Source organism: Lampetra planeri, chromosome 19, assembly GCF_965212315.1.
Source record: "Lampetra planeri chromosome 19, kcLamPlan1.2.h2, whole genome shotgun sequence".
Taxonomy (NCBI): Eukaryota; Metazoa; Chordata; class Hyperoartia; order Petromyzontiformes; family Petromyzontidae; genus Lampetra; species Lampetra planeri.
The window spans coordinates 9,185,805-9,206,946 of NC_136125.1; the positions used below are offsets into that span (position 1 = coordinate 9,185,805).

Genomic DNA, 21,142 nt, shown 5'->3' on the forward strand with positions numbered 1-21,142 from the left:
GAATGGCGACGTAGATTTCTGGCATCTCCTCGCCAAGGCAGACGACAGCCTCGCGTCCCTGGAGACCTCGCTAAGTGGCGATTTCACCACAAGGCTCGCCTTGAGGAGTTGCTGCCACGGAGCGAGCCCCATCACAAAAGCCCGTTTCAGCGCCTCGCGAAAACGACAGCGCGTCCGCACAATGTGTGCATCGTTACGGCCGCGCGGAAAACAATAAGCCACGGCCCCTCAAGACACCGACTGCTGGTAGAGCGTTCTACGGTCGGTCGGTCTGCCGAGGAAAGATCGCGCACTCCCAGCCAGTGGCGCTCACATCGAAACGCTTCAATGCCTTACGCTGCAAATTCGGCGTGAATAATTTTAAATGCGCCCGCACGCATCGTGAAATTCAAGAACAATTGTACGTGGTTATGATACTGCTTGTAGCACGGTGGATTTTACTATTTATGTTACATGAGGAATTATATGTATTATTTTATTACTGCATGCTTTTTTCGGGGAAGTGGTGGATGCAGCGGGTATAGCGCGCTGCACAATGAATCTGGAAATCGGGGTTTGATTTGTTGGCCACAGAATCAGTGGGATGAAGTACGGTCAAACAACCCCGATTATTACCAACACGGCATGTGAAGGACCTTCATCCAGAAGTCTTAGAAAGTATTCAAAGAGAAAAGATATTTGAGCATTTATATGAATAGCATCTAAAATTATTGATATCAACCCATCTGAGGATGCAACTCATAAACACATATTTAAACCCACGTTGAACAGCCTGGAATGAACCCGAGAGCTAAGCTTTAATGTCTCCTAATACATGCTGGCGGATCTGTATGTATTTACGTATAACTTATTTTGCACCGCACATAGCCAACCTTGCTAAAAGCAAAAGTCACGCAAAATTGCGAAACCTTTGCTTGTTTTTCAACATTCCTCCGGTTTGCTCAAAAGTCAAATCCATTGGGCACATTTGGCCAAGTGACAACCTGAGTTGAGTGGCTCTGTCAGGTGGTGGAGGGTTATTGTAAAAAAAAGTGACTTAAAAACATCCATGATGAGCTAACCCAAAATAAGCAAATTATGAATCGTAATATTGTTCGTGGAAGCCTGCGTATATAGAAATAGCTCGGGTAAGTTTCAACAAAAAAAACATTTTGGTTGACCTTAAAAAAAGACATCGTTATGAGACTTGGCAAAGCTTCCCTGTGCATGCTGTGTGCATCGTGGCGATTTCACAGACACAGAATTACAAGATCAACAATTACAACGATCGCAGATTAGACACGGCCACGAAACGGGGCCCTTATTTATGGAACAAGCCTGCTGCATAAGAACATTTATAAACTGTAACAGCACGATAGCTACATCAAGTTCTCCGTGGAATTGACGGTATATACTTATACTTCACTTGTAGCAATGCACCACTTACAAACGATTCCTTCACCCATGATACGTGCATCTAATTGCGTGCATGCGAATAATTTGAAGCTTATGTAAATGATATGCAAAGCGTATGCTGATGTGAGATAAAGCCTAACGGAGTGGACAAAACTCAAAAAATGAGGCTGAACAAACTAGAAGGAATACCAAATAGATGGTGACGAAGAAAGACCAAGAATTAACCAATTTTTGGATCATATCGCGACCCCCTTAAAATCGTGACAATGTATTCATTGAATGATTGTGTGCCCGCGTTGATGTCCAAATTGATCAACGTACAAAATTACCAGCAAATGACTCAGTTCGGATGATGCACACCAATAATCGCCCCTCCACCCCCTCCTAGCGGGAGACTGATGTCTTTTTGCAGGCCAGGTTCTGATATCCCCCTTGTGTCCACAGGGGCAGCTGCCACTGTGGGTGCCCCTTAAAATGTTTCAGATGAGACTTCACGTAAAGTACTCCGAGATGCGCTGACATGAAATCATTGTGATTCTTATTTTGATGTGTGTGGGGCAGGCGAGGGGTGGGGGGTGCGGGAGTGGGGTGGGGGCGTGACATGTTACATGTCTGATCGTTACCGCTTCTTTTGCATGGCTCGGCTGTCAGGGACCCGTGGGGATTATATGGGGAGGGGAGTCGCGGAGTGAGAGGAGTGCGGGAAGGATGGCAGCTGCGAGGGATGGACCCAGAGTTCAGCGAGGACCCTCTCCGAGCCAAGCTGCCCAAACTATTATTAATGTTTGTGATGCCACCACGGTGTAACGGCTGGCACGCTTGACTTGCAATCCAGGAGGTCGCCGGTTCGATCTCACCGAGCGGCAGTTGAAGCAATGACGCAGGTTCCTTAAAGCCCCCCCTCAACCCCACGGCATCTGTCCACTCAGTAGTACAAATGGGTGACACTACAGTTGGTCGACCGGCAGGTCACGTGTGGCGGGGTCAGGTGTGGGTGGCTCCCAACTCTTTCAAGACTCTCAGGTTAACGCGTAGTCGTAGGGCTTTCGTGACCAATATTATCCAAAAAGAGAGTTAATTTGGGTTAGATCGCGTAAATATATAAATGTGTCGTTAAACCCGCCACTACCCGACAATTAGTAAAGTTTTGTCACGTAAAAAAAACGTGCCAAATTAGTTACTAGTTCAGCACACCCAGTGTGTTGGAGAGTAAACCTACAACAGTGAGCGCACTACTTCAGGGCTGCACCTTTACCTTTTATTTGGAACGCATTGAGTCACCCTCCCAGCTCCAGAGATTCTGTGAATTGTCACCATTCTTCTTTTCTTCATTGTATCGTTTCTCACCGTGGGTCTTGTTTGGGTCAGCTTTTGGAACGCCGAAAGTACGGAATGTCATATTCCAACAATTCACACAAATTGTATACGGCAAAGAAGTTTTTTCGGACGCAATCCCATTTTTATTTATGGAGCATTACACGGCAAAATTTTGCCATGTTCCTTTCTTTGTTTACCCACTCACTCGTATTGTTTCTCATTACTTATGTCTCATTTGTACAGATTTGTCTGGTCCATTAACCTAACCATAACATTAGCGTGTCATTTGCATATGCTTTGCATGCCAGATTCTCGCATGCGCAATGTGATTCATGCATCGCTGGGCGTGAGAATGTATTTTACATCCATGATTCATTGCATGCCCCAAGTCAATGCACACACAAATTGGCAAACACTTTTTAAGACATTGGTCAACGCCGACCCAAGTTGTGGCATTCAAAACAAAGATTTCTCTTCTTCCACAAAAGCACGGAGACACGGCAAAATGTAGCCTAGAAGGCGTTTGGACGCCGCAGTAAAATTAATAACGGCTCTTAAAGACGATGTACGTCCCCGCAAAACCGTTTCATGAGCTTAGCCAGACTCAAAATCTCAAATCACTACCCACCCCCCCCATATAACAACAAAAAACATTTTCAAGAGCAATCGGAAAATAAGTGGGGGATGGGGGGGTGGTTGAAGGTGGGAGGGGCGGATGAGGGTGGTGGTGGAGATGGAGGATGCCAAATCAACGTGAAAACGGCCAAAGCGCAGAAAAATACACACGGTTTTGGCTCGTTACGCGATCGTCAGGTTCGTTTAAAAGAAAGAAATGCCGCTCGGCCCGTTGGAGAGGAGAGGGGCTGCGAGTAGGGGAGGGGGAGGGGGGGACGAGGAGGACGAGGTGGTGGTGGTGGGACGGGCGTCAAGGGGTCATCTGTATTCCTGCGTCGTGAGCTTGCTGCTTTGCGCTCACTCTCTCGCGACGCCTCCACTCGCGGCACGCTCCACTTCTCGCAGAGGGCCCTCGCAGGCCGTTGCAATCACCCCCCCCCCGGCCGCCCCAACCAACGCCACGCAATTACATCGATTCACAAAATAATAAAAATAATACTTGACAGCCCTTTGTCCATCCACCGCTGTGGCGAAGGTCTGCCCGTGCCATGTCGGTCACGGGGACTGTTTGACCGTACACCTCACCGCGCTGGCCAGCGAGAGTTGGCGGAGAGTGGAGAATTCAGGACCCGTTTGGATTTCACTCACCACCGATGTCGGTTGGTCGCTGGGAATCAAATTCAAGTCACCGGGGGTCACGGTTGCACAGTGGACTAACCCAGTGTGAACTAACCCAGTGGACTAACCCAGTGGACTACCCCAGTGGACTAACTCAGTGGACTAACCCAGTGGACTAACCCAGTGGACTAACCCAGTGTGGACTAACCCAGTGGACTAACCCAGTGGACTAACCCAGTGGACTAACCCAGTGTGAACTAACCCAGTGGACTAACCCAGTGGACTAACCCAGTGTGAACTAACTCAGTGTGAACTAACCCAGTATGAACTAACCCAGTGGACTAACCCAGTGGACTAACCCAGTGTGAACTAACCCAGTGGACTAACCCAGTGGACTAACCCAGTGTGAACTAACCCAGTGGTCTAACCCAGTGTAGACTAACCCAGTGGACTAACCCAGTGGACTAACCCAGTGTGAACTAACCCAGTGAACTAACCCAGTGGACTTACCCAGTGTGAACTAACCCAGTGGACTAACGCAGTGGACTAACCCAGTGGACTAACCCACTACGCAACCGTTCCCCCTGCGCATCAGCCTGTCTCACACAAGCACCGTGGTGACGCAGCATATCAGGTAGTTATCCAAGGCCGAGTCGAACAAAGGAAGACCCAGGGTTGGTTCTGATATCATCCACCACTGATGTCAAGCTGTGACCAGGAATCAAAACTCAGGTGGCCGGGTTCATGAAGCAACGCGCCAACCACGTCAAGCCACGCAGAGACAAGCAGAGCGCAAACATCCGTACGAAGAGGGCGTTTTCTTGGTTCTTTCGGTAAAGTCACGTAGAATGGAAATAATAAATAATAAAAATAAAACATAATAAATAATTCTCACGACGTTTTGGCCACAACGCAAGCAGCCGTCCTCAGGTGGAGAACAGGTCTGTCGAGAAGACAGAGTCTGAATGACACACCCCAGGCTTGGAGCGACTATTTAAGCTGGGATGGAGGGGCGAAGAGCGCCTTGACAAAATAATTTGCATATCAAGAGGAATTTAGCATATTTATGGGAAATGCAGATATGCGATTAGTACTACTTGTGAAATGCGTAGGAGGTTTAAATCGAAATTGAAGAGGGCGTTCTCCCAGTTATCCCGAGTACACCACAGGGGCAAGTGTTGGAAGTGAGCACCGATTCAAGAATAAATGACACATGGGTAGCACCACCATGAAACCTCCCCCCACCCCAGTGTAGCCTGTAACAGACTGTTGGGGCAAGTGCTGTTAGCGAGCAGCACCTATGAAGGCCGGCACGGCACACGAGGAGGTGGGTGGCCAGCACCACGCCCGGTTGCCTTTGTCTCTCCAGCGCCGATGTTTACACACCGCACCAGCTACTCATTAGAGGCTGAGTGGACCTTGGGGGAGGCCCATGACCGGTTCAGATAATCGTCTCTGGTTTCGGTGGCTGCGAGCGGGAATCGAACTTTGGTCGCCGGGTTCGTAGCTCAGCGCGTTCGTCGTTGCACCACCGCTCCCCACACACCGTCGCACACGCACTCTCACCGCACAAATTTGGATATTACTCAGCTACGACTAATTAGGGTGCTACAGGATCTGTAATTGCCCCTCAAGTCGTGATTTGAGAGCCGTGTTTGCTTTTCGTTTCGCTCGGGAGGCATCGGTCGGGTGCCGGATCCCTTGGCGACCGTCGCCGCGGCTCAACTTGCTCCTCTGCTCGCAGCATCACTCCCCCCCCCACCCCGTCTCCCTTCCTCCCTCATCACATCGCTCCCATCCCTAGCTTCTTCTCTCGCTCGCTCGCTCTCTCTCTGTCAAATCCTCGCTGCGAGAAGGCTCACATTCCCCCCCTCCTCTCCCTCTGCCGGGGCTGAAGGTGCTGATGTATTGCTGTTGCCATGGTTATGGCGGTCTCCTTGGCAACCGCAATATGACCGCCCTTCCTCCTCCTCCTCCGCGCCGAGGACTGGGGCGGCTGCATTGTGCCCGAGAATTAACCCTTCGCTGGTGTCACGGTTTCCTCCGTCGAGTTATCCCCATAGACGCGATTAGATGCGATTTGTAGAGATGGGCAGGTGGTAGAGGTGCGGACCTGCAATTGCTCGCTAATGCCACTGCTGGCGGAAGGGTCTCCACTAGAGGGAGCTCTGAAGAGAAAGCCCCTCGAGTGGGTATTTGGCCTACTATGCCATGTTTTGGCCAGACGTCTTGAGACTTGGTGACATTTTTCTGGGCAAATACGTTGTTATTATTAATGATGTCTGAGTGATTGCTGCAGTCGTTGTTGCCGTGCCCACAGAAAAGTGGTGACATTGCCGAAATGGCCAAGGGGAAACGCGTGTGTTGCTCATTGCAGAGGTTCACGGTTCGAGACCCGGGGCCACCCTGGTTAATACTGTAACTGCAGGTGTATTAATCGTGAAAACAATTCTAAACCATGCGCATCGTGTGCACCACAGCGGACAGCAAAGAGCCACGTGACTTCATTCGAAAAACAAAAAGAGCAGGCAATGTGTGCCGACGTCACGGTCCAAATTTGACAAAATTTATTCTTGGATCAATCGACCGGGTAAACACCGCACGCCAAACGTTGCACCCCACTGGCAGACCGTACTCGTTCGACGAAGCGATGGCCTCAAGCCGCAACAACGGCGCGAGCACAGAAACACGTCTTGAAATATGAACGGTAACAGCAGATGCACGTTCACGCCACCTTCTGCATTGCGGCTTTGGAGTTTGTCATTCCCATGGCGGTGGGATCAGCTGTGACCCCGGCAGATGGAGAAAGGGCGGTGGGGGAGGGGGAGATTGAGGGGGGGGAGGAGGCGATTGGGGGGGGTGGGAGGGGAGGGGAGGGGAGCACAGAATCGAGTGGTGGCGACGCAGGTGCCCATCCCGCAGCAGCCACCACCGCCGCCGCTCCCTCGCCCGCCGGGGCTCCCCCCTAAATCACGGTGGGGGCTCGAGCGGCCGCGGCCGGAGCGTCATGCGACGTCGATTCGCAGATTTACCGGCGCGGCGGCTCCAGACTGCAGGGGCAGCAAGCGGCAGCGGCAGCGGCAGCGGCAGCAGCAGAGAGGGAGCGACCTTCCCACCGGCGTGTAAATTCACATCACGTTCACCCAGTTAATTTTCACGCGGACAAACGCAGGCACTCACGGGTGGCCTTTCTTTACCAGACAATCCAGCGTACCGTGTACCCCGCTCACCAGAAATCAATAGATGCTCCAACACAAACAGCTTCAAGGCCCATTGACCACAACAGTGATCACGGCGGCGACATCGCTGGATTTTTCCAGAGCTTCACGGTTCCAATCCAGTGGCCGCCCTGGTTATTATCGCGGGTGCATTGACCGGGAAAAAGAAAAAAACAACACGACGCGCCATCCCGCTTCAGGGTCGAAATTCAAAATGCTGTGATGTAATTCGCAAGAGTGGGCCATTGTGTGCTGGCGTCATGGTCCAAATCGGAATGAAGCAAAGCGATCACCGCCCTCTACTGGCAGACTAAATGCCCCGAGGCCACTCTTGCACAGTAGACTATCCTGGAACATACACATATCAATCAATGCTCCCGACTGCCAACGCTCGGCAGGACCCTCCTGAAAGAGAGCCATGAGACTCAATGGAGGCTTTTCTTAGAGAATGAAAAACATATATATTCCATGTTTCCACCCCGCATGCACTAAAGAGGCATTCATCCCAGGACATGTGGCGCTGCATTCACGATGAACGAGACACGCGCGGACCTCTTTTTTCGATGCCCACGACGCAATTAATAAATTAAAACAAATATATTTTTGTTATTTAATTTCAACAAATGAGGGGTGATGGGCGATGTGTGACCAAACATGACGTAGATTGAAAACGAATTTCTTTTAGAACTGCTTTGTGTTTAGTTTATTGTCCTTCCCCCGCACCTCCGATTGCCGCGGTTGGCTACGTACGGTGCGAAAGAAGTTCAACATGCGTACATACAAGACATGAATACATGGCCACGCAGCACAACGTGGCTATTGTGCCGCACCACCAGGCCTGGCACAGTGCCCCCGCACGCCCAAGCCGCTTGAATCGGAGCCCAGTCACGTGACTTCCAGACGACGTCATGTGACAACCACTTAAAAACGTACTCGCAAATTCCCTTACGAACTCACAATCCTTCCGAATTTCAATGTAATTGTAAGGTTATATTAATGAATTCAATACATTTACAAATACACTGATTACGAAACAGGCAGATGCCAAGAGTTTGTAAACCTTCTTGCAAGTTTCTTGGAAGCTAAATCTGGTATTTTGAGGTTATATTTGGCTCCTACTACTGCGTGGCATTTCGTGCTTGAATATTCAGTTCCTGAAGTAGCTCCTGACACGTGGAGCGAAACGTCGGACATAGCGCCGAACAACACGCGGCATCAACCCCCAACATGCACACACATCGGAGCGTTATATTTGACTGGCCTGCAACGTGGGGGGAGGGTTTTTTTTCGCAATGAGCAAGGCGGCATCAGGTAGAAGATAAAGAAAATGACCACGGCGTGCTCAGGCGCTTTTAGGGAGAAGCGCGGAATAAGTCATTCATCAACCGCATCCTTTCCCCACATTCGAGGCAGAGTGATCAATTTCTCTTGCCCCGGTCAAGACCCCACGTTTCACCCCCAGCCTCATGATTTCATTCCCCGCCATCCCCCTCCACCACCACCCCCCTCCCCCCCTCTGTGAATATTAAAAGCACTTTGAGTAAGAGTCCATAATGATTACGCGTGATGCCAGGTAGTCCGTGGAATTTTAGGTTTCTCTTACTAAATGTTTCACAACGATCTGAAGCCGGGAGAATTATTATCATCATCATCATGTACCTCTCGTGGAAAACGTGCAGGTAAAGCTGCAGCCCTAAAATTCATTGCTCATGCCACTGCTGCCAGGCCTCCCGCAGCAACCCTCGTCTCCACTGGGGCCAGAGAGTCTCTACCGTAAGACGTCACACCCCACTATTTTGCACACTTTAAACGTACAGCCACCTTCGCAATCCACTGCTGGACGAGGGCTTCCTAATGCCACGTCCGTCATGGGGGTTATATGACCATACTTCACCGTGCTGGTTAGTTTGGGTTGGTGAAGGCGGTGGTTATTGAAATATACTTGGATGGCTGCGGTCGCGGGATGTTAACTCCCTCGCCTGATATACAGGAGGTCATGGCTTCTTTTTTTTACGGGTTCAATCCCGACCCTGACGTCCTGTATATTTGGAGTTTGCATGTTCTCCCCGTGGTCGCGTGAATTTTTCTCAGGGTCCTCCGATTTTTCCTCTCTGCATTTAGAATCAACATGCGTTTAGAGTATTCGGCTGCTATACATTGTGATAAGTCACTTTGTTGAGCAATAATTTGTGGCCAGATCGCTTCTAAAAATTTTTTATATTGCTCAGTGGACCTTAGCTGGTAAAATAAAACAATAGTTTCAGTTTAGATTTCATAGTTTAGGTACTTGGGTGGCCATTTCCATTACGCGGCGCGCGCCACCCAATGCGCCACCGTTCCCCACCACCACGTTTAGAATTACGACCGCAGTATCGTAAAGAGGTCAGCCCACCCCAGAGGGGCCGCCCAAAGCCACGGGCAAATAACGCTCCCGTGTCAACGCTCGGCACCGCGTTCACTGTAATTCTCCCATCCGCCGCCAGGAAAACATGTGGCCACATTGCAGGAGAGATGAGGGGGGGCCAGTGGGAGGGGGGCAGGGGATGGGGGGGGAGTTCCAAGGGTCACGTTCAGCAAACCAAGCAAAATGGTGGGGCCTCAGGTAGCTCAAGGGGCCATGTATTGATGAAAAAACACATGGGTGCATCAAATTATAGCTCAAATAAAAAAACGACCACGTGAACACACAAATGCCCCTGTGTTGTCCGCATCTATTTTTTCGTATCTCGCTACGCCTATGCCCAGCGCCGTCCATAGAGGGGCGCGGGGCCCCGGGGCAACTCACCCGGTGTGGGCAACCCCCAACCCCGCCCCCCTGACACCTTCAAACTAAAACCGGGAGCATTGCATCTGACGCGGCGATAGCGAAACACGGGCAACCCACTCACCCAAAGCGCGGGGCCTGGGGCGGTCGCCCCTGATTCGTCCTGTACCCCAGGGACGGCTCTGCCCCCTCATCTTTTGTCCACGTTCCCTTCAACTCAACTCACATTAAATTTTGATTTAAAGCTTTCGTGACTGCAGGGATTCATATTATTGGTTATTTCGGTAAAGTCACGTAGAAGGGAAATAATGATAATATAAGACAAATATAAAATAATACAATTCTCACGACGTTTCGACTGCAACACAAGCAATCATCAATTACCGAAAGAACCAAGAATATCAACTCACATTGTCTATAGATCTCTCTTCCTGATCTCTTCTGTCACCTCACTAGGCTTTTATAAATTGAAAGGCGGTGGGGGGGGGCCTTCAAAAATATGTTCTGCTCAGGGCTCCCCCGGAATGGGGCAGCATCACCATTGTCTGGCTCCGACACAAGACGGCTGCCACGAGATGCCTCCGAGGCTGCACTATTATGAGCTCGCTAATTATACCCCCGTTACCGCCAGGGCAACGAGCAGAAAAAAGTGGCATTTTGTGAACAGCCGCGATTTTTTGGCGCCTCTCTAATAACATTCGGTGACACAGGCTATATTTCAGGGCAATTTGCATGCAAATGTGAAACACTTCATTGTCCACGTGTGTGTGTGTGTATTTATATATAAAATAATTATAATTCTTCCGTAAATTATTCCACTTGCGCTCCAACTTTCTGACGTTGCGGTCACTTTTTGAAGCCACGCGGCAAATAGGAAGCGCACTACGAGCTAAGCTGCTCTAAAACGGCGTGATAATCCACGTGGATTAAGGGTTTTGGCGAGCAACTAGAAAATAAAATGCTTTTCCCCGGCAGCGGCGTGGACGGTCGATATGGCGGGGGACCAGTGACGTGCGGTGAGGTCAATGGCTGGGGAGGCACTGGCTCGTGTCAGAGCCAGATTCACACACTGAGGGGGGCGTGGCCTCGCTGAGGGGGCGTGGCCTCACTGAGGGGGGCGTGTTAGACACATCCCCCTCAGTGAGGCAGATGTGATAGCTGCCTCCCCTGGTGCTTTTTCATTGCAGTTTCATGACGAGACCAGCGAGCCTAAATATAATTATACACATATGTGAAATAAGTTACCTGGAGTATGGAAGGTGAGGACATGAAATGAAGGGGTCGACAAACATTACATTGGTGACATACTGAGATAGTAACAGGCACGTGCTTATTGCCCACGCTCCATCCAGTTACTGATGGGTTGCTCAATCAGAGGGGAGGCTGAGCTCGTCGCTGCCTCACCTCTCGTCTCTTCCTGTATTTGCAGCGGAGCTCGGCAAATTTGGCGATTTCGACTATAAAAATGATTGGAATTGTACAGAAATGACATTTATAACACAGATCAGTGGAAAAATCGAAATATTTATTTTATTTGATTATTCTTTTTTTTTACTTTTCCTAGCAGATATTTTCATTGGAGTATGACAGGTGAAGCTCTGCCTCCCCTGCCTCCCCTGACCGCACGTCCCTGCGGGGGACAACAGCATCGGGCATTCCCAACACTCATCGTGGGCCATGACCTAGCCACTGCTGGATAAAGGCCTCCATACGCCGTTGCCAGCACGTTCCATTCCCTGGCTGCCACTCTGCAACCATTCCCGATCATCGGGGCTTATACTGGTAGGAACCTCCTGGTTAGAGCAGCCCACAAGGGATTATTGTGTCCGTTCGTCCGCCGTGCAGGGTGGGGCTGGGTGGGGAGGGGAGGGTGGGGAGGGGCTGGGTGGAGAGGGTGGGGAGGGTGGGGCTGGGTGGGGGGTGGGAGGGGTGGGGCTGGGTGGGGAGGGGCTGGTCACCCCGTGGTGCCCTTATAAAACTCAACGTTTAACCTACTCACGCCGGCTTGTGCCCGCCCTCACAGTCGGCCATATTTGCGGAATACACCACGCCGCCGTTGACCCTGGTCATTGACCGAGCAACCCAACGTTCCTACCAGCTCCCTCCGCAGGAATGTGTTAGTCAAGTGTCTGACCCAAAACCCAATTATTTTTCAAAACAGTTCCGAGTGTTGTGATGTACCCGCGTGCGTTCTGCAACCCATGTTCCACTGTCAGTCTCCGAAAGCAGTTCCAAGCACGTGTCATTCCACACTTCTTTGTGCCACTCTTCACTTTTTGTTACATTTTCGTCTCGTGAATGAACCGTACATCACAGCAGGTAGGAGGCACCGATTAACCCCAACAGCCCTCGCAGCCAAACGCGCGTGTTAGCCGGGCAAGGGTTAAATTAAGCGCCGCAACGGTTGGCAAAATAAATCGCCAGTTGTTTTTTCGGTACAACTAGAAGCACAGTGTTGTTTTGTGCTCGACTCAACGGCTCGATATAAAATTCAACCGCCACAATGCCGCCGTTCTACAGCGAAGCAAATGTTAATGAGCGGCGCCTTTCGTGAGGTCTCGACGCTAGAATGCGTTAGCGGAGAACAAAAAAAACTCCAGGGAGGATGCGGGTTCACCAAATGAGGAACAAACACACAAGCGAACTCAAGTTTCTTGCCAAATCGCCGCCACAAACCGTGTAAAAGAGACACCCCCCACCCCGAGTTCATCCACTACAGAAGTCAACAAGCAATGATTATGGCCTATCGAGCCCCATCACACGCCCTTGAGCACCAACACCACCACGGGACATGTAAAAGCCTTATCTTGACTCGCTCAGTGAGGCACAACAGTTAAAAGTTACCCATGCTGATTAAAAAGGGGAGATACTCAAAGCCGAAACAATCAAAGAAGGTTTTTGTTGTTGCTGGCACGTGTTTCCGTGTGTGGCGGATAAGTCAGTGTGACATCATGGCAGTAACCATCATCCGATTTTAAGAATCCAGTTTGAAGATTTTTTTTTTTACAAAATTTACGGATATAAGACAACACGGCACGAATCCTCGCTCACACCCCCTACCCTTGGGCCCCCCCCCCCCAAACATCCTGACACTGGGCACACACTCTCGCGCTTACTCTCTGTCGACAAGTCCAATTACATTTTTACGTGCCTGGCACGACTGTGTATATTTAAAAAAATACAAATTCTGCACATGCTCGCAGTAACCCGTACGCAATTCCTTGAATTTCGCTTTTATAGGAATGATGGTAAAAAAAAGATGTCTGTTCATTAGCGCAGCCACACATTTCGTCTCGGCGGAGTGGCGGTGGGGGGTGGTGTGAATGGGGGTGGAGGGGATGGCTGTTAGGGGGTTGGCGAGGGGCGTCGTTACGAGCGGCCTCCAAGGGGACGAGCGAAAAGCCACAATAAAAAGCGGTTTTCAATTTTCGCCGCGCGCTCTCCCGAGCGTTGGGCGCGGCATCGGTGGCGGCGCAGGAATGAGGTCATGCAGCTCACGTTCACGCAGCGCACAACGGCCCGCATGCCACATCCCCCCACCACCACACCCTCCTCCGACCATCACGATCCGAGATGGTCCCCCCAGCATTCAAATTGTGTAGCAGCGCCAGGCACGACGGTGTATCCCCCCGCCCGCCACCATCCTTCCGTCCCCACCCCACCCCAAACAATCATTCCTTCAACGCTTTGGCTGTCGCGTTCGTTTGGCTCATTGCGATGTTTGCGACGAGCACGGTCTGGGCAATTGCGTTCGTTTGGATCATTTTGACGTTTTTGCACGCGACCGTGGCTGTGGTCATCTATATTCTTAGGCTATTTCGGTAAAGTCACGTAGGTAAAAAAATTAAAATTAATAAAAGTAAAATAAAAATAAAATAAAAATCACGACGTTTTGCAGGCTACACAAGCTTCCGTCTTCAGGTGGAACCGTCACAGCACGACTGCTGCATCAAGTAAGAGAAATTCCAAGAAAACAGTCCTTGTATATATACTGGTTGAGGGTGGGAAGAGCCATTGTGTGGTTCGGTGCGGCTGAAGCACGCTGTGGTCATCTATCCGATAAAGCCATCGTGGGCAGCAGCTAGCGCAGCGAGCGATTACTGGAGAGGCAACGGTGGAAAGAGGTAGATTGGGTCCGGTCCACGTGCCAGCTCGCAACCAGCGTCTAGTTCATGTTTTATTCATCAAGTCATCGCAGAAGCACGGCTGCTCCGTGTCGGTGAAGGGAGAACTCATAAGGGGATGACATCATTATTCTCCGTCCACACTCACACCAACACAGACCATCTGAGCCCACCTCCCAACTCCAATAAGAATGTTAATTACATTGATCAGGGTTATTTGTTTGTGACGGGATCGTAGGGGAACCATGGTTTGGCGAGATGTTAACTGCCTCGCCTGGCATAAAGGAGGTCGTGGGTTCCATCCCGACCCTGACGGTCTGTATATTTTGAGTTTGCGTGTCTTTCTCTCCGTGGTCGCATGGATTTTTCTCCGGGTCCTCCTGTTTTTCTCTCTTCATTATTTAGAATCAACGCGCGCTTAGAGTATTTGGCTGCTATAAATTTCCACGTGAAAATCCACTTCGTTGATCATTTGCGATGGCCAGGTTGCATCTCAAAAGGAGCGACACGGCTCAGTGGGCCTTCCCTGGTCAAATGAAAATAGTCAAATAGTTGAGTGTGCAATTCTCCCTGCAAATGGGGAGATGTCCCTGCGTGTAGCGGCGGCTTCAACAATGTGAAGTGGGTGAAAGCGATTGTCCATTGTTTGCCATGCCGACCGCAACACATGTAGGCTAATGTACATACAATAATAACATATTTAATAACGCAAGCCCTTTGTCAATCCACTGTTGGATGAAGGCCTCCCCAAGGCGTACGAGCCACGGGGGTTATTTGACCACACCTGACCCAGCTGGTCGGTGCTGGTTGGTGAAGAACAGGGGGGGTTCAGGGTGTCAGATATCAGGATGTTCAGACATCACATACCACTGATATCCACCGTGGCCAGGACTCAAACTCAGATTGTCGGGCTCGCGGTGCAATACGCAAACCACTGTGCCACCACTCGGCCAGTGTGCATATACAAGTCATTAAATACACACGGCACGCATAGACACGGGAATGGGTCCCCCACGGGGAACAGCAAGTGGGTCGCATTCACAGTGGGCTGGCATCGCAAGTCTAACTCGCACAAACTTAATCATTTGGTCTTCATTAATCAAACCGGCACCGACTGTAACAATCTCACACTGGTAAAGGAGGTCTCATAGTGTAAATGCTTACCCCGAGCTCTCAATACTCTGATCGTGCGCTGTTTTTGAGTTGTACGCCTTTTGGCGTCCTCTGGTCCAACACCAATGGAGACTAGGCTCTAAGAAAAGCTGTCTCGGGTGTGGACCAATAAACTTCAAGGACAGTGCATATCATTATCATCATCAGAGTTGTTTCTTTTTGTTTGCATTTTGACTGCTTGTGTTGTGGTTATTGCAATCATGATGCCTTGTATAAAGGTGTCAGTTTTTGTACCAGTTGAAAGGGTAAAAACCTATCACAATCTCATTACAAGTTTCCTTATAGTAACATCGTGAAGCTCCACATTACAATAATATCTTCTTGGTTCTTTCGGTAAAGTCACGTAGAAGGGAAATAATAAAATAATAAAAATAAAACATAATAAAATAATTCTCACGACGTTTATTATTTTTATTATTATTTCCCTTCTACGTGACTTTACCGAAAGAACCAAGAAGATGAATCCCTGCAGTCACGAAAGCTTTAAATCGAAAATTACAATAATAATTCAATAATTCACACGTAAGTCTGGCCACAAATGGAGGTCAGCGGTGGGACGCTGTCACGTGGTGGCCTCGGCTGCCCACCTCTCCCCTCTGCGTTCCCGCGGCCCCAGTGAGACTCCCTCACCGGGCACCGCGCGAACTGTAGAACGCGCGCGTAGCGGAGCGTGCCCAGCTGCCATCCTCCGCTGTCGGCGACGCTCTAAATGCGATCGCGAGCGAGCGAGAGCGTGCCCGCGAGCGGGGTCGCGTGAGGACACGAGCACAACGTACGGCAAGCCTGGCAGGCAGGGAAGCGGTGAACCCAGCAGAGGTGGAGAGAGAGGGGGGAGGGGGAGGGAGGGAGGGAGAGCGAGGATGCAACCGAGAGAGTGGGAGAGAGATGGGGAATCGTTATGCCTGTTAAACCCGGAGAATCGCAATTAAGATCTATTAGCGGGAAGGACAAGGCAGGCAGCCATGATGCTTCCGAGGCTTACGGACGCAAACGTTTACCTGTTCGCCATTTCCCTTCCTTCACCGCGACGAGCACCGCCCTTCGAGTGTACGGGGCGATTGCCAAAACGCCCTGGCATCTCAAAAGCGCCTTGCAATCACCATCCCATTTGAACCATTCCAATGCCCTGCTGCGGTCGATACAAAGGGGACCTCCCCGAATGGCAGCTGTCTTTGTCCGGCACAGGATGTCCACAAGCACCGGCCTGGAGGTGAGCGTTTGTCCTCCCAGTAGGGTGCAACTAATATCATACGGAGCTCGATGGCCAGTGTTAAGATTCATCCGATTGGATTGCGCAATATGAAAACCTTGTGAAAATATACACTCAATGCGTTCTGTAGGGTTTTTTTTAAAAATGGAAATGCCCTAACAATTTTAAATGGGAGATTCTCTTTCCAGCCCTTGGGCAAATCCACCCTGCTAGTCACAGTTTCGGGGCTGCACCTTTATCCACCGCCTTTCACGAGAAAGCTGAGCTCTTAGGAATACAGTCCACAAAACAACTAGAAATTGTTAAAAGGTTCCTCTTCAAAAAAGATTTATATCGAAATTCTAGAGTGACGCATTTGAGTGGACGTCGTACACACAATGGAATTTTTTAAAATGTATTTTGCAAAAACCGGGCACTTCCACACTGAGGAATCAAACCACAAAACTGCTGAAATACACAAAAACCTCGAATCTTAAAATAACAATCCGGGTCTGCATTTCACTTTGCCGCAGCGCATGAACATTTTTTGTTATAATAACCTACTTACGTCTCGCCGAATGCCACGATAAATGATGCCGTGAGGGTGGAGCAAGGCATAGGGGGCCGACGGGATGCCAACGGGATGACATCATTAGGGATGCACAACGGAGCTCGCCTAATGGAACTGCCATCTGTCGAACACAGCCCGCGCAGTCCGTACTTCCTGGACGGAGCGCAGAGCGCGTGGCTAAGCCCAGGGGTCGCGGCTCCGAGTGCGTCGCCAACGCACACGGGCACGTCGGCGGGCACGTCGGCTCGCAAGACGGAGGTCGCGCGACTACCCCAGGTCGCGCGGCTCTGCCGACCGATCGCTGTTCATCAAACGCTCTTTAACCCTTTCCCATTCCGATGACGTACGTATACGGAACGGAATCAGAACTGAATCGGGACATATTCAGGTCGGAAGGAATACCGAGGCTCCCACACGGCCATGCGGGAGGGAGGGCGTGTGTGGCACAGTTTGGTGCCAGCTATCACAGAGCGTGGTCGTGTCGCTACAGTTCTCTGCGGTGAGTACAACGTCTTTAAAAACAATGGTGCTATGTAGGTAAAAATTTTAATAAACTAAATTAAATCACGATGTTTCGGAGGCAACGCAAGCCTCCGTCTTCAGGTAAAACAAAATCACTGTAGTGGTTAATGACCACGGAGTTTGTGAACCCCTTTTATCCACTACAGTGATTTTGCTGTGGCGTGTTCCACGTGAAGACGGAGGCTTGTGTTGCCTCCGAAACGTCGTGATTTAATTTATTTCATTACATTTTTTACCTACGTGACTTTACCGAAAAAACCAAAGAGTATGAATCCTTGGAGTCACGAAAGCTTCAAATATAGAATGGTGCCAGCTATCATAGAGCATGGTCGTGTCGCTACAGTTTTCTGCGGTGAGTACAATATCTTTAAAAACAGTGGTGCTATGCCTCTCAAAATTAAATTAACGCTGAGCTGCTTGTTCGTTCCGAGAATCAGCGGTGAAAGGGACAACTGCCGTGCAACTTGCAGACGTCTCGGAACGGGGAAGGGGTTCACAAACTCCGTGGCCATTTCGATTTAAAGCTTTCGTGACTGCAGGGATTCATCTTCTTGGTTCTTTCGGTAAAGTCACGTAGGAAAAAATAATAAAATAATAAAAATAAACATAATAAAATAATTCTCACGACGTTTCGGCCACAACGCAAGCAGCCGTCTTCAGGTGGAGAACAGGTCTGTCGAGAAGGCAGAGTCTGAATATTCAGACTCTGCCTTCTCGACAGACTCTCGACAGACTCTGCCTTCTCGACAGACCTGTTCTCCACCTGAGAATAATTTTATGTTTTATTTTTATTATTTTATTATTTTCCTTCTACGTGACTTTACCGAAAGAACCAAGAAGATCCGTGGTCATTAACGAGACGCGGCTTTGTCGCAGGAGGTGGGAACCCACCCCCCCCCCCCCGTGAGTCGTACTCGGCCCCCCGCAAATTAACTTCACGTGGCTGGAGACTTTCATTTCACGAAGGTCGTGAATAATTTCACATGGCCCCGTGACTTCGTATCATATGGCCCACAATTTAATTTCATGCAGCCCATTACTTTTTTTCATCTCACACAGCCCATAGCCACGTGAAGCCTACCACTCGGAAATGGCTCACGAATGAGCACACCCCCTTTACTGGGTCACAACCACGCGCGCGCGAGCTGCGTTGCGATCGCATGCACGAACCAGTGCCTGCAACTCGCCGTGCATTTGTGCGGCGGTGCCAAAGCCTTTTTGCTGCTGCGGTTAAGGTTCGTAACGACGCCACCGGTTCATCGATTCAAATCAATTCGGAGACAGTCTCGTGACAATCGAGATCAGGTTGGGGACTGAAACAAGGAAACACAAACGGGATACAAACACCCTCGAGAGAAACCTCTCTAGAACACCCTCCAAACGGAGGCTCTTCCAACAACGGTGGCGAGGGAAAGCAATTGCAGTGGCCGCACCTCTATCTTTACCCAGGAGCCCTGTAATGGCTCACTCGCGCCGCACGTACGTTGAACTTCTTTCGCACCGTACGTAGCCAACCATACTAAAGTCGGAGGAGCGGGGGAAGGACAACAAACTAAACGCACAAAAGTGTCGTTACTGGCAAAAGGACCTCGGCTATAGGCGGCGAGTGAGCGAGCGATCAATCGCAGGGGCTGCCCCTTTATCCAGCAGCCTGGGCGAAAGCTCGGCTGTCTCCGGCACGTGCCCGCCCGCGCGACTACGTGCGCCCTCACCTGCTCACCCGCACGCTCACCCGCACGCTCACCTGCTCACCCACCCGCTCACCCGCACGTGCGCTCACCTGCTTGCCGTCCAGCGTGTAGAGGCGCTTGACGGCGCCCGTGTCCAGCTTGACGGCGTCGGTGATGTCGGCGAGCACCTGCTCGAACGAGTGCGCCGTCTTCTTGTTGAGCAGCACGCGCACCGCCTTGCGGGGCCGCACGCCGGCGCGGATCACCGTCACCAGCTTGGGCCGGATGAACTCTTTCGCCTCGCGCGTCTCCGGCGTGTGCGCCCCGCTCGCCAGCGAGGAGGGCGCCCGCCCGATCGGCGCCAGCAGGGCCGCCGTGGCCACGCCGGCGCCCAGCCCGGCGGAGGAGGCGGCGCCGCCGACGCCACCGATGCCGCCTCCTCCCCCCGTGCCGCCGATGCCGCCGATGCCTCCGATGCCGCCCGAGAGGGACGAGAGGCCCGAGCCGATGGAGCTGCTCGAGCCGATGCCCACGACCGCCTTGACGTTGACCGACCAATTGGGATTGACGTTCTTGGTGTAGTCGAGCCGGCGGAACGCCTCGTTGGTGGCGCACACGTAGCTCTCGCCTGCGCCGGGGGAAACGCAGGTGGGAGGGAGGGAGGGACACAAACAACAGCACAGTAATGATGGTGGTGCTGATCCATTGGGAGGCCCTAACGAGGGAATATTTTTTGGGCCACTGGGGTCACCGCCACCTTCAATTTAGAAACTCCTCGTGAGAACAGCGATGTCAACAAGAGTCTAAGATGAAGCAGAGATGCAGCGAGACGCGTACAAATAGATACAGATAAGGTAGTAATATGAGAGAAACGTGGACAAGATAGAGTAAGATGAAAAAATAGAGATGAGAAAGATGAATAACGCTTTTTATTTAATGAGATTTTTGTGTTTAGTCGGATTTCGAGCTGATATTTTGGTGCATCCCATGTTTTTCTTGATCTGCTTGGAGCTCTAAGCTTTTGTGCGGTTTGCTCAGGCCAAGCATCGCCACTCTGCAATAGCGACAGCAGCAGCGTGGGCATTGATTGGGATGAGAGCGCGGGTGTCGCGTACATTTCGGAGCAGCTGGGGCAACAGGGAAGGCGCGAGAGGTGTTGTGATATTGGTGCAGAGGTCCTCGGAGAGACGACACAATCGATGGCTTCTCGGAGAGGATCTGCACCAACAATATTTAAATTATTTCCCCGAATGCCACTAAATAATGCAATTTGTCTCGTCAACACCGTGGAAGCTGCACATTACCAGGAAACATTAAGAGGCTTGTGTTGTACCAATAATGGACCACAAAACTATCAAATTAATCCGCACATTAGTTTTGTTTTTCTTATGATAATAATAAAAAAAAGGATTTCCACCAAACACGTTGAGATTGCGGTTGTGACGTCAAAGAGTTCAAACCACGAGGTTGCCAGGCGGTGCAGGCATCAGAGCACCGAGCTGGAACCACTGAGATGCTGGGTTTGAATTTGGGTTTCAGCCACCACGTGACTAAAGCCCGGCGATGGTGGCTATGCACGTGGCCCGTGATCCAACACAGCGCAGGCAGTAGCGAGGGTTGATGGATCACCGCACACACACAAATGTTGTGAATCTCCCTTCCCATGGGCGTCCAGAAGGTGCCCATACCCTGGCTCTGCCAGGAGAAGGCAGTCCAGCAAGTGGACTAATCGCCATCTGTGTCCATCTGTACAGGGATAAAGTTTTGCCCCCTCGCTCGCATGGATTTCCTCCCACTTGTATAATGAAACGCTCCTCACCAATTGGCTTAAGACATTTTAAAATAAAAACCCAATGCAGGACCCTCTTGAAAAAGAGTCATACAACTCATGGGGGCTTTTCTGGATAAATAGAAACCTATAGACTTACATAGAGACCCACGACAAATTTGTGTCGACGCACGGACC

At 50.6% G+C, this 21,142-nt stretch overlaps 1 protein-coding gene across 1 annotated transcript in view; it reads right to left on the reverse strand.

Moving 5' to 3' along the window:
• LOC144724079 (neuronal migration protein doublecortin-like) overlaps positions 1-21,142 on the reverse strand; it is a 65,279-nt gene that overhangs the window by 34,879 nt on the left and 9,258 nt on the right. Inside the window, exon 3 of the mRNA XM_078602945.1 lies at positions 19,287-19,804. Coding sequence (XP_078459071.1) covers positions 19,287-19,804 — 518 coding nt within the window. The remainder of the gene's footprint in view (positions 1-19,286; positions 19,805-21,142) is intronic.